Source organism: Nothoprocta perdicaria, unplaced genomic scaffold (genome assembly GCF_003342845.1).
Source record: "Nothoprocta perdicaria isolate Ctin4 unplaced genomic scaffold, notPer1 scaffold_41, whole genome shotgun sequence".
Taxonomy (NCBI): domain Eukaryota; kingdom Metazoa; phylum Chordata; class Aves; order Tinamiformes; family Tinamidae; genus Nothoprocta; species Nothoprocta perdicaria.
In genome coordinates this window covers 3,321,601-3,336,816 of record NW_020455655.1, presented here as the reverse complement: position 1 = coordinate 3,336,816, position 15,216 = coordinate 3,321,601, and the positions used below count along the sequence as shown (strand labels likewise).

General features: G+C 45.4%; 1 protein-coding gene across 1 annotated transcript in view; it reads left to right on the top strand.

The window, feature by feature from the left end:
• The window catches only part of FBN1 (fibrillin 1), a 137,191-nt gene extending 132,754 nt beyond the window's left edge, over positions 1-4,437 (top strand). Inside the window, exons 64-65 of the mRNA XM_026045677.1 lie at positions 743-917; positions 3,174-4,437. Of these exons, the coding sequence (XP_025901462.1) occupies positions 743-917; positions 3,174-3,563 (565 nt within the window). The 3' untranslated portion in view covers positions 3,564-4,437. The remainder of the gene's footprint in view (positions 1-742; positions 918-3,173) is intronic.
• The last annotated feature ends 10,779 nt before the right edge of the window (positions 4,438-15,216 follow it).

Below are 15,216 nucleotides of genomic sequence, written 5' to 3'. Positions count from 1 at the left end.
CGCCCCGGAGCTTGTGCCTCTCCTTGTGATCTGTAGCCCACTGCTTGTCTAAAACAAAACCGAAAACAAAGAAAAACTCAACAGCAACAAGCAAGAAAAACACCCGCCCACCGACTCAAGAGTAAAATAATACTTTCAAGTGCTTTCATCCACCATTTACAGTGACGGTTTTGTTATCATCTTGTGTTTCTGTACATTCCATATTTTACATATTCCAAGTGAATCATGTTTGATTAAATAACTGTTTTATCAAGAAAACCAATTCTCAGTGATCCCACCAGGTGTGTTAGGACAAAGCACTGAAATGGAAGGCATAAAGGCTGTGGCTTAAATTTTCAGCAGTGACTAAAAGCTTTGGGATGCTCACTTGGGACACATTATGAAAGACCTGATTTTCAGATTTTTCAGCACTTCCTGAAAATTGGTCTCTTTCAATGCGTTCCAGGTTAGATGCCAGGAATTAATAACAACTTCTCAGAGCTTAAGCCTGTGTTTTTAGAACTGTTAAATATTGGCAGGTCTCTCTTAGGCAAAGCCTCAAGGAGCCAGATTCTTGAAATCAAAGAGCTGRTTGAATTGTGATTCAGTGAGAATTTTGCCTCTTGACTTCAGTAGAAATGTTTCCTGGGAAAACAGTGCAACATGGTTGTTTTATTATTGTTTGTATTCAGTGTCTTCTAAATTTAACTTTTGCAGAAGTGTATGTGTTACTGGAATTAATCCGGATTTCTTCTTTCCTCAGACACTGCGTTTCTGGAGTTGGGCTAGGCAGAGGTCAAGGGCAAGAGCTACCTGTCAGCGGAGAAGTAGATGACAACTCCCTCTCGCCCGAAGCCTGTTACGAATGCAAAATCAATGGGTACCACAAGAGAGGAAGAAAGCGCCGAAGCGCTAATGAAACTGCAAACGAAGCAGAGGTAAATGGCCTCCCTGGGTGAAAGGGTTTGGGTTGTCTTGTGGAAGCCAGTCACAGAAGACAGTGTCCCAGAAAAGAATCCCACAGGAAAAACTAGACCCCGGAGGAGACCAAAGAGCTGTTTTTGAGCACCAAGTTCTGTGGGGGTTTTTCGAAGCTGTTCAGTGACAGCAGGCGAAGGTCGTGCTCCGAAGGCCTTTCATGCCGAGTGTCAGTGCCGTGTCAAGCACGGAAACTAAACTCCCACTCACCCTGCTCTGTAGGAGGCAGCACCACCACCAGCCAAGGTCTCCTGCTGTCGGAGGGCAGCGGGTGTGTAAAACACTCGTGTGACCTTGGGAAGACAGAACACCTTGATCCAAGTGGTGGGACCCCCAGCCAAGCAGGACCATGGTGTGTCCGGTGCTGGAAGCCTCTCCAAAGCAAACACAGCAACAAATGGCAGAGCTGGAGGGAGCCCAGAGCTTCCCGCTGCTGCTGCAGCCGCTGCTGGGTCTCATGGTGCAGCCCCCCGGGCTGCCCGGCCGCTCCGCTGCTGGCCGGGGTGGCAGGAGAAGAGGCCTCCTCCTCAGGAGAAGAGCTCCTCGTGTGGCTGCTGGGACCTGGGGCCGTTTCCATTTGTCTCTGAGTGGGACCACGGCAGGTCAGCAACGTGCTTAAAACCTATGGCAGTGCTCACCAAATAATACCAATAAGAAGTGATGTTAGCACTGATATTACATGTAAACCTGCCTGCTGTGTTTACAAATTTTGTCTTTACGTAAAGGATACACATCCTTTTATTCCCACCCCCCGCCAGAGTGAGTGAATTTTCCTTTAGTTCTTATCAAACATTTCTCAAACAGCATTAAAGGAAAGCAAATCCTTCATCAAACTCCTCCTCCTGGAGTTTGTTGCTTCCCAGCAGTGAGACCCTGTCCTCCAGACTGTTGTAATCCTGTTTGTTCTTCAGTTTGCTTGCCACAAAGTTGCCCAGAAGCTGCCAGCTTCCAGCATTGCACCTCAGCGTGAGTGCAGAAGTCACCATAGAAGCCTGATCTTTAATGTGTAACGTTACCATAGTCTCTCTGGTGCAAAATTAAAACTCTTTACAATGCTTGGGGTGCAAGATTGGCTTATTTTAACTTCTGGTAGCATAAGGTCCAAAATGCCCAGGCTAATGACCAAGTCCAACGTGCAGCACCCGTCACTGGACATCAGGCTAATTCACACTGATTATATACACACTTTTACAAACTGAACAGATGGTAGGAGGAGGTTCACCAGGCCACAGTCATTTGACTTCACACTGGTTTATGCAGTCAGAGACGATGGTGCTGTAGGTGAAGGCGTGTGCCATGACCTGGTGAGAGGAAGCAGCTCTGTAGAACATTCAGATATCTGTAATTCAGCTGAGAAAGCGTGCGTGTGTGTGTGTGTGTGTGTGTGTGTGTGTGTGTGTGTCTGCGTGTGCAAATGTGTCCCATCCAGGACCCGAGGCTGCCATTGCTGCCCCACCAAAGGGTGCTCTGTGCTCCCGGCGGTCACGGGAGCCGCGTGGGAGGCTCCGTGGGTGTCTCCGTGGGCAGTCCAGCTTTCTGCTCGGCAGGGGAGGGCCCCACAGCAGCGAGGGCCATCGGTACCGGGCACAGCGGCCGCTGGGGTTGTGAGCAATGTTCATTCCAAGTGCTTCGGAGCTCCCTGTGGTTGGTGCTGGATAAGAGCACTTGTCTCTGGGGAAACGGAGACATTCCCTCGCTTTCCAAATGGAAATATTTTGGCTGAAATGTTACCATTCYGCCACTGCAGTGTAAGGTGCTTTTGTTGAAAAACATGTTCCCAACCAGTGCCCTTCCACACGGGACTCACGCAGAGGCCCRGCAGCCTCCRCAGAACCTCCGTTTCTCCCACCTGCGCCCGTGGTGCTGCCCCCCAGACCACGCTGTACCCCACATCATAGTTCCCTTCAGCTTGTCCTTCCTCCCAGCAGAGGAGGAGGAGGGTCTGTCTTCACTGGGTGCTGGAGAGCGGCAAGAGGTGCTGAGCACACRCAGCCGTCGCCTGCCAGGCAGCGCTTCCCACGTCACCCACACATGGTGGGGACAAAGATGTTGGTGCTTTTCTGATAAGTCTTTCTGCAGCTAGACTGCCTTATGTCCTACTACATATACAGGACCTCCCTTAAAATCTGTTCTATTAACACTGTGTGAACTCGGTGAGAAATACACAGGCCTCTGCGCTCTGACAAAGCGAGCTGACATCCTCTGTTCTTGCGCAGGATCAGCAAGAGCTGCAGCCACCCATCAGTCTCGCCAGCTGGGACATTGAGAAAGCAGCAGTCTTCTCCATCAACATCTCGGAGCTCAGCAGTAAGGACCGCATCCTGGAGCTGCTTCCAGCCCTCACCACACTGACAAACCATAACCGATATTTAATTGACTCCGGAAATGAAGATGGTTTCTTTAGAATCAATAAGAAGGACGGGATAAGTTACCTTCATTTCACAAAGAAGAAGCCAGTGCCTGGAAACTATTCATTACAAATCAGTAGTATTCCACTCTATAAAAGGAAGGAACTTAACCAGCTTGAAGAGAAACATGACAAAGACTACCTCAGTGGTGAGCTGGGAGATAACCTGAAAATGAAAATTCAGATATTGCTTCATTAATTCATCAACCAAAGACCAAATAATTAAACCAAAGATAGATAGGTAGGACTGAATATTCCTCCCAAGATTCTCCATATCATAGGTACAATCTCACATGAGTACATTGGTATGAACAAGCACTACTATACTATTACATAAACAAGGTACAGGATGAATACCCTAGCTCAAACAACCACTTTCTCAGGCTTTTAAGTGTAGCTGAGCTACCTTGATATGCTGAATCTCGAAAACTGGGACTTTTACCATTGGAAGTTGGCCACTGATGCTGAGACACATCATCATTTCAGCAGAGGTACATGAATGCGCTTTCAACTGATGGACAGCTCTATTTTTGTAATACTTAAACTTCGCTTCTCCAACTACAACTTACTAGGTCAGCCATTTATGATATCCATTTGGTGCTAGTAAATTTTCAACCTAGATTTATAAATGCACTGTAATATTTACACAACTTAGAAGCCAAAATTGCCATTATTCAGTCTAAATACTTCAATCAACCAAAGTTAGCTCAGTAGTTTATCTCAGTTATGCCTATAATACATTACATGTAAATTAAGTGTGTGTATACTGTAATCATGCTATTTTTATCAATGAAGCATTTGTAAACTAGATTAATAATACCCTTAATGTGAGGGTTTGTAATGGTGCTTATAAGACCAACTACTTGTTAACTGTATACACAAACCTGATGATAAAGTTTCTGTGACTTACCAAAATGCACTGAGGTCAATAGGGACCATTAAACATTCTCAAAAGTCAGATGACAATCAGTGCCATCCTACACCATGACATTATGTAACGTGTCAAGAGTACCCATAATCATTCATATCAAAGAGGGTTCAATGTCATAAATGTCACAATAAAACAGTTCTTTTTTTAGTTTATTCTGTGGCCTTGTGTTCTTGCTGAAGTAGGATAGACTGGATTCTAATGCTTCATGCATTCCTGGCAGGAGAGGTGGCGTCTGTCAGTGTGCACAGCCGACCTCTTTGTGGAGGTTTGCAGCTGTCTTTTGTTCGTTCTTCATGCAAGGAAAGAAAGGAAGAAATAGAGAAACCTTCACACGTCTAAACAGCAGTGGAATTTTATGAAAWTATTGTGTGGCTCCAAAAAGCAAGTTAAAACATTTCCAGTGACTTGACCTAAATAATCTTGTCAATCAGTAACTCTGATAGCCAAAACAGGCAAAACTGGAAGTTAAATTATTATTCAGAAAACATGTTTAATTCATTTGAGAAGTCTCTTTTTGCTAGAACTGACTTGTTGAAAATACTCAATTCTTTACCTCCACTTCAGCAGCTGCTATTGAATAATGCAAATTTGTTTACAAAGCACTAATCCAATACTGACAGTAATCACAGGCTGTGGTTGGGTTAAAATGGAGGGAACTGTGTGAAGAGCTGATGTTCTTTCATATGCAAGTGCCTTGTCTGTCTGTCAGCAGAACACCATGAAACTATGGATTGGATAGAGRGAACATACATTGGGCTTGAGAAGGGAAATGTACTGTAATAATTCACCCCAATTGTATTGTTTTCTGTAATTAGATTTCAGCTCATGGATTCTTCTGTGCAACAAGTCTACCTGTATATAAAGGAACTGGTGCACAGGGTCAAATTGATATTTTTAATAGACTGTGTTTAGACTTCATTAATTAGCATGCCAAAATCTTGAACAGTGTGTTCTCCCGGTGTGTTGGATAACTAGAGCAAAATATAACCAATGCTTTACAGTTTTACATGGCACTCTAATTTCAACAGGTTGGGGATGTTTTTAATGCCCGGTGGCAGTGTGTAAAACTGTATCGTTTATGATTAAGTGTATCATTTGAATGATTTGGGTCTTTTTGTCTCCAGCCTGTAAGTATCAAGAGGAACTGAGAAGAATGRTTTCAGAAGGAGCTATGAGGATACTGCCAGTTATAGTTGGTTTAAGATTTAAGCTGCTTTATAAGACCTCATGCCAAAAGCTGCTTAGTTTAGTGCTCGGCACGTGTTGTCTGCACATCGCTGCAAATCCCCTTTGGTCATTATTCATCTTTCTCCTTGCAGTGGTGATCCTGAACTAGGATGTCTTTTATGTCTGCCAGTTCTAGTTACCATATGTATATAGTTATATATAATAGTTGGAGTTCCTGAAGTTCTCCTAGGTTCTCCACAGAGCACAGAGGTGCACGATAACATTGCATAAGACCAGCAGCTAAAAAGTGCTTATCCAGAAGGATGATTTTCAACAAAATAGTTTCCTGCCTTTGGTTTGACAGTGAGATTCAGCTCTAAGGCCTTGGTACACTGAACTCGGGGTCTTTTTGAATGTGTTTGCATTTGCAGTTCAAGACTGTTTTTCAAATTCAAGGAAATAGTAAAAAAACTGTAGTTATTTGAAATAGCCACGTGCTTTCCCTCAGTTGTGGTTGTGCACATGAKTCAGCATATATGCATGCATGCAGTAAGTATAACTTTTGGTTAACATGGAGCTCAACAAAGATGGCTTGTTTCTGTACATATGAAATCATTTTCTTGTTGTGTGTTGTAAGAGTCTCTTGTAAACTTGACAGCTGCTGTGTACTTTGGCAGAACGTGGCTGTTTCCACAGTCTCCCTTTTGAGCCGGCTTTCAAAGAACCCAAGGTGTTTGCTTTCTTAGAACAGGTCCCAAACTAACCTCTAGGGTCACGCGCAGGTTTTCCGTCAGATAAATATTCTGCACTCTAATTGATGTTCAACTTTATGCTTTGGGAGATCTCATCTAGGCAGGAGTCCTCAGCACAGATCGGGACAGGACGCCCTGACCTTTGCCTGGCACCGGCTGCACCTTCCCGTCACCAGGATGGGACCACCAGGACACAGAGCCATGGCAGGTAAGGGTGACACAAGCTCCTCTGSGATGGGCATGGGGATGGGCCCTCTGGCATTTCAGAACCATTCGCTCGTCTTTTAAAAGTTAATACTTGCTACAAAGGAGTTTTTAGGCTCCCATTTTCATCTTGTGCTGCTCTAGGATTCTGATGATGGGACCACTTTGGCCCACAAGGGTTTGCTCTGAGCAGTGTTAATGGGCTCATACTGTGCACAGTGCTGCCACTGCTACCTGGGTATGAAAGAAAGGTAAGGCTGCTCTTCTTAACCTCGCTGTTGCGACAAGGAAACCCTCTATTTTGAATTAGAGGCCAGAGGGATCAGTGCAGGGTTTGATTTAGTGTCTCCGCCATTTCTGCAATACTTGTGTCGTGCTGCTGGGGCTGGAAGCGGCGGCTCTGCTCAAACTGGGGGGGTTTGAGCCCCGCGCTGGCCCTGCCTTGGCCGGTCTGGGGTTTCTTCCTCCTCGTCTCTTGCGTGCTGGGTTCTTCCATGCTGCCCAGCCCCACRTCTGCCTCAGCACCCAGGTTGACGTCTGCTCAGCGCGATGTTCAGGAGCGTCTCTGTGGCTCCCGGGGGTGCAGGATGCAAGYGCCTCCAGGCGTGAGCGCTGAGCCTCGCTGCACCCTGTGAGGTTGGGATATGTTTTGTCATCCCCGCGTTACAGAGCGGCAACCAAGAAACAGATGTTCTGCCTCAGCAGAGCACGTAGGCAAGCGCTTCACCACCCACAGCAGCACCGCGGCCGCAGAGGGCAGACCAAGCCCGGCCCCGTCCGCAGGGAGGCCCTCGGAGGAGGCCCTGGCACCGTGAGGCTGGAGGCTGGGCCGCCACAGGGACCGTCCCGCGAGCAAAACCTGCCCGGCCCCAGCCCGGCGGCCTCGGCAGCGAGCGGTTCCCTGCGCTCCTCCGTGCAGCGCGGGTTAAARAAGCAAAATAACGGAACAGCGCAACCGGGGCAGTACCGGCAGCGTCCTGCTGGAAAAAGCTGCCGGGTGAGTGTGGAGGTCAGCAGCCYGCGCGAGGTAATCAGAAGTGACAGTGCTGATGAGCCGGGCCTGGCTCCGGCGGCGCCCAGCTCGTCTCGGGCGGCTTCACGAGGACAGCCAGGAAAACAGCCCGTCCGCGCTGTTTTCTTTGGAGGTGGACTCCCTATTCCTATCATTCCATTACGAGGTTCTTCAGGGTGATTTTGGTTTTTCTGTGACAACCCAGGAATTTTTTTTTTTTTTTTTTTTTTTTTTAAATAGGCCATGTGGGATTGAGGTTTGGTTGTAGATGTATTTCAGGGTTTTATTCAGATTGTAAATGCGGACAGCTGGGAAAGTTGTCTGGAATTTTTCACTTTGCAATCTTGTGTGTGCGCTCGTAGCTCTGTATAAATATGTTGTTGCTGTAATCATAATAAATACTAGAGCTGTGAGAAACATTTATAACCAAACCCAAACCAGGTGAAACTCCCTGGTTTTGGATTTCATTACAAAGTCAAGGCTCAGGCCAGGTTTGTTGAGGTTCATGAACCTCTCACTGAAGCTGGGCTTGGTTTCAGGCAAACCTGGGCTTGGTTTCAGGCAAATCTGGGCCAAGTTTTCAGTAAATTTGGAACAAATTTTAGGCAAATAAGAAATGATTTATGGTTTTAGGTTGAAACCATGCAAACCTTGGAGACTTTACTTGGTTTCAACTTGAAACCAGGAAATCTTGGCATTTTGGCTGAGTTTCACTTTGATTTCGAATTTTGATCCTAAAAGCAAAATAACAGGGGCAAAGAGGTAAATCTCATAAGAAATGAAACAGAAAYGTGTTCCCAAAGCAAGATGCCCATCCCAGCACGACACTGAGCCCGGACGGGATGCTCCAAGAGGGAGCAGGGTGGATTCTTCCACTTCAGCTGGTGCTGCACCTGTCTGACCAGCACGCAGTCTTTCATCATTTGGGTCGTGCCAGTAAATCTCCCAAATAATTAAGTCTTCATCAAGCTCTTCAGATGAAGTTCCACGTGCAATTTCAAGCCTGATCCTGGAGTGCATGGACTTTGTTTGATTTATGCAAGAAGAATCCAGTTCATATTACATGGTTTCATTTTGAGGGCAGACTAATGTAGGAGCTCTGCACACTAATGAGACCCTTGGTCCTCATCCCCGCGTTGCATTAAAGCACGGCTCGTATCCAAGCGCGTGGTGAGGAAATGTGTCCCTTTACTGCAGTGCTCCAGAGCAATGAGACACCAGTTCTCAGACCATCTGCTGCCTCCAGTCTAGAAATGCCCCACAGTATTATGAATCTTGGCCTTCCAGTGCTGCAGTTCTGCAGCTACCTTTAAGATGGAGAAGGGAGGATAATTTCTCTTCTTTAGATTCATTCAGGTGCATTAAAATGAGCTGGAGACATAAACTTGTACTTTTTAATAAAAATATATATATATCATCATTAAACTCCTTGATCATGAGTTTCTTTTTGCGCCAAATGTAAACTGTAGATGGAAAATATTTGAGCAGGAGCTGGCTTCAAATGTCAGGCAAAATATGAACAGCTGAACTGGGAATATAAATGCTGAATCCGGAGAAGAAGGTGATAGCACAAGTTACTGCTCTGTGAGAAACATGTGATACAGGGGTGGACAGGAAACGAGAAGCAAGGTGCCAACACAAAGCAGACAGGGAGTATGAAGAGAACCGCACTGTCAATCCGTATTCACATCAGTGCAGAGCTAAAACAACAGGAAAGCAGGATAAAGGAATAAAGGAATGAGCCGTGYGGCAGTGCTGGCTCTGCTGGCAAAGGGTTTGATGTGAATCAAGAGTCATCTGCCCTCACCAGCAGCCAAATTCAGGAGGTTGTTGGTTTTCTTGGGAAGCCTTCCCCCCATCACCAGACCCTCCTGAGCCAGCAAGCCCTGGGAGAAGCATGGAAAGCTGCACGCAGGATTTCGTGTACCACGTCTGCCCTAATGTAGATGGAGGGAGGAGAGAGGAGAGGCCGGCCCAGCTGGTGGCTGCAACACGAGGCTGAGTGCGGAGTTCGCCTGCCGCCTGGCTTCGTGCCCTGGCACCGGCAGGGATGTCGCTGGCCTAGTTTCTCCCCTGGTAAAGGGGAGATGCAGATAGTTCCCTGGCGTTGTCCTCCTTAGGCAAAGAACACGGTAGGGATTGTGGTTAAAGCTTCCAGAGACTTGATGAATAAGGAACATGGGTTCTCAAGCCTTGGTAGATGGATAGTTTTCACACCCTTGCTACATGAGTCCAGGTTTCTCGTTGTGCTCAGTCATGCAGGCTGTTCCCCTTGGCTCCCATCCTGCTGTACTTGAGTCTTCTGTGGATGAGGAACGTCTTGGTCGGCCTCGCCCACCTCTACGGAAGCCTGAGGTGGATGAGGCCACCACAGTTACTGACCTGCTCCAGCCTTTTCCATGTCAAAGAAATCAGAGAAGATAAAAGAAAAAAATTACAGTCTTTCAGTCAGGCAGAAATAATTAGTGGGAAAAATATTTTTTAAAAGATCAGCCTGTTGGTAAGATTTTTTGGGCTGTGAAGCTGGCTCTCCTTTGGAGAATCCTGACCTTTTGCAGAGCTAGTAAGAAGTTAATGAATGAAAYAAAAAGAAAAAAAAACAAGTCTTGTCAGAATGGGATCGTTATGAAACCTTGGTAAGGATCAAGAGTGGATTAATAAATCCTCAAAGGCGGTTTCTCATTTACTGAATTCAAAGGAAGAGTAACCAAGCAAGAAGGAATTTAACAGACTTCCACTCCACATGTTTAAATTGTACTTGCCAAAGGCAAGATCAGCTTGAAAGATTTTTGCCGTAATTTTTTGTCTCCTGTTTTCAAATCAGCTACCATAAACGATGCCTCAATACCTTTTCAGCATCTCAGTGTCCTCACAACACACGGAGCTGATTTTACTCCTAAGGTACAAATATGGCCTAGCACAAGGCCTGAGCTGCAGAAGCCCAAGTGCAGTCTCCGTCTGTGGGAGTTCCTGTAAGATGAGGAAAAGTCCAGGGAGCAGCAGGCGGGAAACTGAGAGGTACCCGAGGAGACTTTCTCTCCATTTTCAATTGATAAAGGATTTAGGCAGGAGAGTGTATCCACCAAACTTTCGATACCTCATATCTGGCACTGTCTTTAACTTGGATGAGGCATGAAAAAAGCAGCTGAACCTTGTGCCTTGAGGACTGAAGAGAAAGGTTGAGTGAAAGTGGTAGAAATCCTGGGTTTGACTTCCACAAGGCCCACTGCTCATCCTTTATAAAAGCTGGAATTGCAGTCTTAGAGAGAGGAATGTAGATGAACCCTCCACTTACCGTGGGTTTCAGTGGTGTAACTGGTCAGCAGCCAGCCAGCCACTAGCACAGTCTTCATATCTACTGCAAGAACAAAGAACTCCTAAAATAATAAATAATTCTTCTGACACATCTGAATTGCAGTAATATACACTAAAGCTGCGTTATAGCACATGCTGTTTCAGTCACACGATGATATTTGCCTGCTACTTGTGTGGAAGCAMTAATTTATCAGGAGGTGTTTGTGTATCTGCTGCAAGGACAGCGCTCACACCTGGGTGAGATTAGCTGAAGACCTTGAGTCATTCATTTTAGTAGTGCAGAAATGGCATCTTGAGGCACTATTAGTGTAAATATAAGTGCAGCACCCCTGTCTGCCATAAAGAAAATGTATATTAAACAYGAAATTATTTTCTATGTAGGCTTGGACCAAATCCCCATATTTTRGGGACCAATCCCCAAGCCTCTTTTACTTGCCTTGGAAATGAGGACAAAAGTGAATACCAATGTATACATATTTTTTCTTTCCTGTTAAGTCTTCATTTTTCTAGATCTCCTCTTTCTGGGTAGTTTTGTTTAGTGGCAGTGGCAGGATTTGATGGAGGATCTCTCCACACATGCTTCATGCCCAAACAATGAGCAAGCAGAGCTGCCCTCTTGTAACCCAGGGCCCTCCACAGAGCGGCCCTGATATTGATAATAAAGTGATATAAGAAAAATGATGCTTGCTCAGTGTAATATAAACTATGGCATGGAAAATGAATTTTGAATGAAATGCACAGATAAATAATTTATCCCCACAAAACCCTTTCTATGTTCCTTACCCCAGTAATTGAGACCATGTGTTATGCTGCAAACAATAACTATGGGAAATTACTCATGACTCTTCCYTCATAAACTTGGGAAATGAAAGTGATGGGAAGTATGATCACTTTAATTTTTTTTTTTATGTTAACAGCTCTAAATTATTAGGGTGGGAAGAAAATGTCAATAGAACATAAAAGTGCTTTGTATAATGTTCGCATTTGCTCATTCTTTCAAATCCACTGTGGCTTATTAGTTCATGGGAAAAATGACAAAAAGGAATAAAACCCAGAAAATGCATCCAGTATCAACAGCTTGCCTCTATAGTAACAGAGAAATTGTAACTTGTGGGTAAAAAGTGACAATATTAGGAAATGTTTGTTGGGCAGCAGTGGTGATTAACCTCTTCCCTGCCCGGCATGCGCAGCTGGGAGGCTTGACACATTCCTATGGATTAAGTGGCACACACTGCCCTGTGCCGCTCCTGGTGTCAGAAGCCTGGAGCTAGCGAGGCCCTTAACCTTCGTTTCAAGTTTATTGCTCGGCTGTAAAAATTCTCCCAGGGCTGAAACTTGACAGAAAAAATGTCTCCGCCTGGGAGGAGTTTCTGTTCGGAGTGTGGTTTGAATTAGTTCAACCCGTCTCTGCTTGCRGCAGGACAATGGGGTGGGATTCCCTCTCCCTGCTGTCTCCTTTCCGAAGGCAGGGAACGCGTGGCTCTGGCCCAAAGCCCGCGTGGCTTTGGGCCAGAGGGAGCCTGTCCTGCCCTGGTGCAGGTCTCACGGAGGCAGCTCCGCGCTTGCTGCGCGGGACGGGGCTGCCCAGAGCAGGGGCCTCGTGCCGCCTCGGCCCCGGCAGGCTGAGCTCCGCACGCCGCTGTGCTCCACGCTGGAAGCGTCAGGTCTGTGAGGCTCTTGCGTGGGCTGCCTGCAGGGGCTCCTCCATCTGTTACAACAGCTGATGCTTCGTGAATGAAGTCTGGCCCCACCAAAGGCAGCGGCAAAGCTCCCTCTGGTTTCGCTACAGGTTTTACCCCACGCTCKCCATGTGCCCCAGGAGCTCACCCATATTCACCACGACAGCTCAGGGAGGGCGGCTGCCTAATGCACCACGAGCGAACAGCGAGCTGGAAAGGGTCCCCATGAATCCACGGCCCAGGGGGTCCCATCCGGACAGAAATGTTGGGAATATCACTTTGGGAATACTGTTGGGCTTGGGTGTCCTGCTGCTGAAGTGCCTGCCCGAGAAACAGAAGCAGAGTTTTACCCTTGAACCATGGAAAGCCAAAGAGTAAGTAACAAACACGGATTTCTGTGGCTGRAGAGATGCAGCCAAGGAACAGCCACCCACCCAGCCACGACTGCCTCAACACCACGCCAGTAATTCAGCCTCTGTAGTGACTTCTCTGTGTGCATTTAAGTGACTGAGCAGCTACTTAATATCATCCAAAACAGCTTATAAAATTAAATGCTATTAAATATAAGGGCAGACCTTTAATATTTGCCAGCACTTATTTCCGTAATTGTGTTATACTTGCTACTTTGCAGCTTTGACCTGTCACTTGAGAACTCGAATGACCTGGTATTTGAGCTGTTTTATACACCTATAAATTCACGCAGCTCTGTTAGCTGGACCTGACACATTCTCTCGCATCAGGTCCAACCTTTTTACAACCCCAACATGTTCTCCTGCTCATCCACTATCCTCCCATCACTCCAGCACACTCCACCCCTGGTAACAACACTTTCCCATCTTCCTAAGTGAACAGGACCTGCATGTTATGACAGAATATGGAGATAAGGAAGCTAATCACTGCTGTTTAACAGCTTTCATTCATTTTCAGAGTTCTTATTTACCCAGCTTTCCCATACCTTTAAATTTGCTAACATGACTAAAAGATTAGCAACCCTAACAGAAGGTAGGCAGACTTCAAGGGAACTCTCCTTGACAATTTTGAATCAATCAATTAAGGGTGTCCCTTATTTTGCATAGCTTCTCTTACATATTCAGTATGACACCTTAGGATTGTGGGGGTTTTTTGTTTTTCTTTTTTTTTTTTTAATTTTGTAGTTCAAATTTTGCTTGCTTCATACAAATAAAAAATAAAAAAGTTCTTTATACAGCCTTAGGAAGTTGCAAAAGCAAGTAATGACTCTTAACAGCTGCAAATACTTGTGCTGCTCTCATGTGCTTGAGGATTTGGGTAATTAAAGGTACCCAGCAACAAATAGGCCACTTTAAACATTTGCAGCCAGTATTTATAGCTTGGTCTTACTCCCCAACATCCTTTGGGATTGTTGTGTTGCCACTAAATTATCTGACTTTTTATGGATTTTTTTTTTTTTTTTTGAATCCTTCTGTAAGTTTCTAAACCAAAAGTGGAAAAGACATCATCAGCTGGGAGTTTGYTATTGCTAGGCAAGGATGAAGATCTGCTGCAGAGCTCACTGGGTGAAGAAAGCACTGCCAATATGCTTGGAATCTTGAAACAGTGAAAGAAATGTAAGTAGGTCCTGTTTTATTCAAATCTAAACTTTTGCTGTGGTGGAACAAATCCTACACTTGTAGGCTGTGAACTGATTTGGTTGCTGAAAGACTATGAGAAATAAATAATGAATGTTTGATGCCTAAGTTTAGCAAGCAATTAGGAAATGTTCCTACTGCTTTTCTTATTGGAAGAGTGAAATTCTTTCTTGAGAGAAGTTTCTTTTCAACAAGGTGATAYGTGGTAGGAGAAAAGGAGTTGCTCTTAATTGCCATTTTCTGACTTAAGTGCTGAAAACCCAAAGGGGGAATAACATCTAAGCATGATGCTGCCTGATGGTACTCAGGTGAGGAAGAGATGCCAGTGCTGAGTTGCAGCTCTCTCCTAATCCTGGCCTGCCCTTTGCAGCGAGGGCAGCACACGTGGTACAGAATCTTGCTAGCAGATTTTGGAGGACCTTAATTTCTAGGTGCATTTTAGCAAACTAAATATCTTGCAATGTTCTCCTGTGTGGATTTTCCTTTTTTTTGGATTGTGCATGGCTGCCAGATGGGGATTTAGTATTTATTGGTGTGTTGATGATTAAAGTATCTATGACACTTAAGGACAAATCACCCTTCCCTGAAAACTAAACACTCGAGCTACAGCCTCCTGCTTCTCAGTGAGTATTACACTAGTCAGTTCGTGGCTAGCCCTGTAATCTGATAGTAGTGAGTTATGTAGTTTTGTGGGAATTCTGGGTTTTGGAAGGGGCTGAGGTTCCCAAGCTCTGGGCCCACACTGCTGGGTGTGTCCTCTATGAGAGGAGCTCAGCAGAAAGGAAAAGCTGTGATCCTGCAGTCTCTAGTGCTTTCTAGAGGACAAACCATAGCAGCAACACTGCGTTAAGGTAATAACTGGCACAAACAGAACTTTTCTTCCCTATAGTGAGGAATCAATTGGTTAACCTGATTTTCAGTTGATAATACATTAACATACTGAYGTTACTGATTGTTATATTAGATTTAGAGATGAGGGGTTTAAGAGCAGATCTGTGCTGATCAAATGTACTGTCTATACCTTCAGTATCCGTCTACAATGCTCAAGACTAAGTATTATTTCAGTGTTATTARCAGTGAGCTAATAAGTGAAACAAATTAATCTTGACTTGTGGCAGGAGTCGCCTGGACTTAGTCTGCACTTCTGCTTTCAGCTCTGGAGAGAGCTTCTCTCTGCAGTCGCTT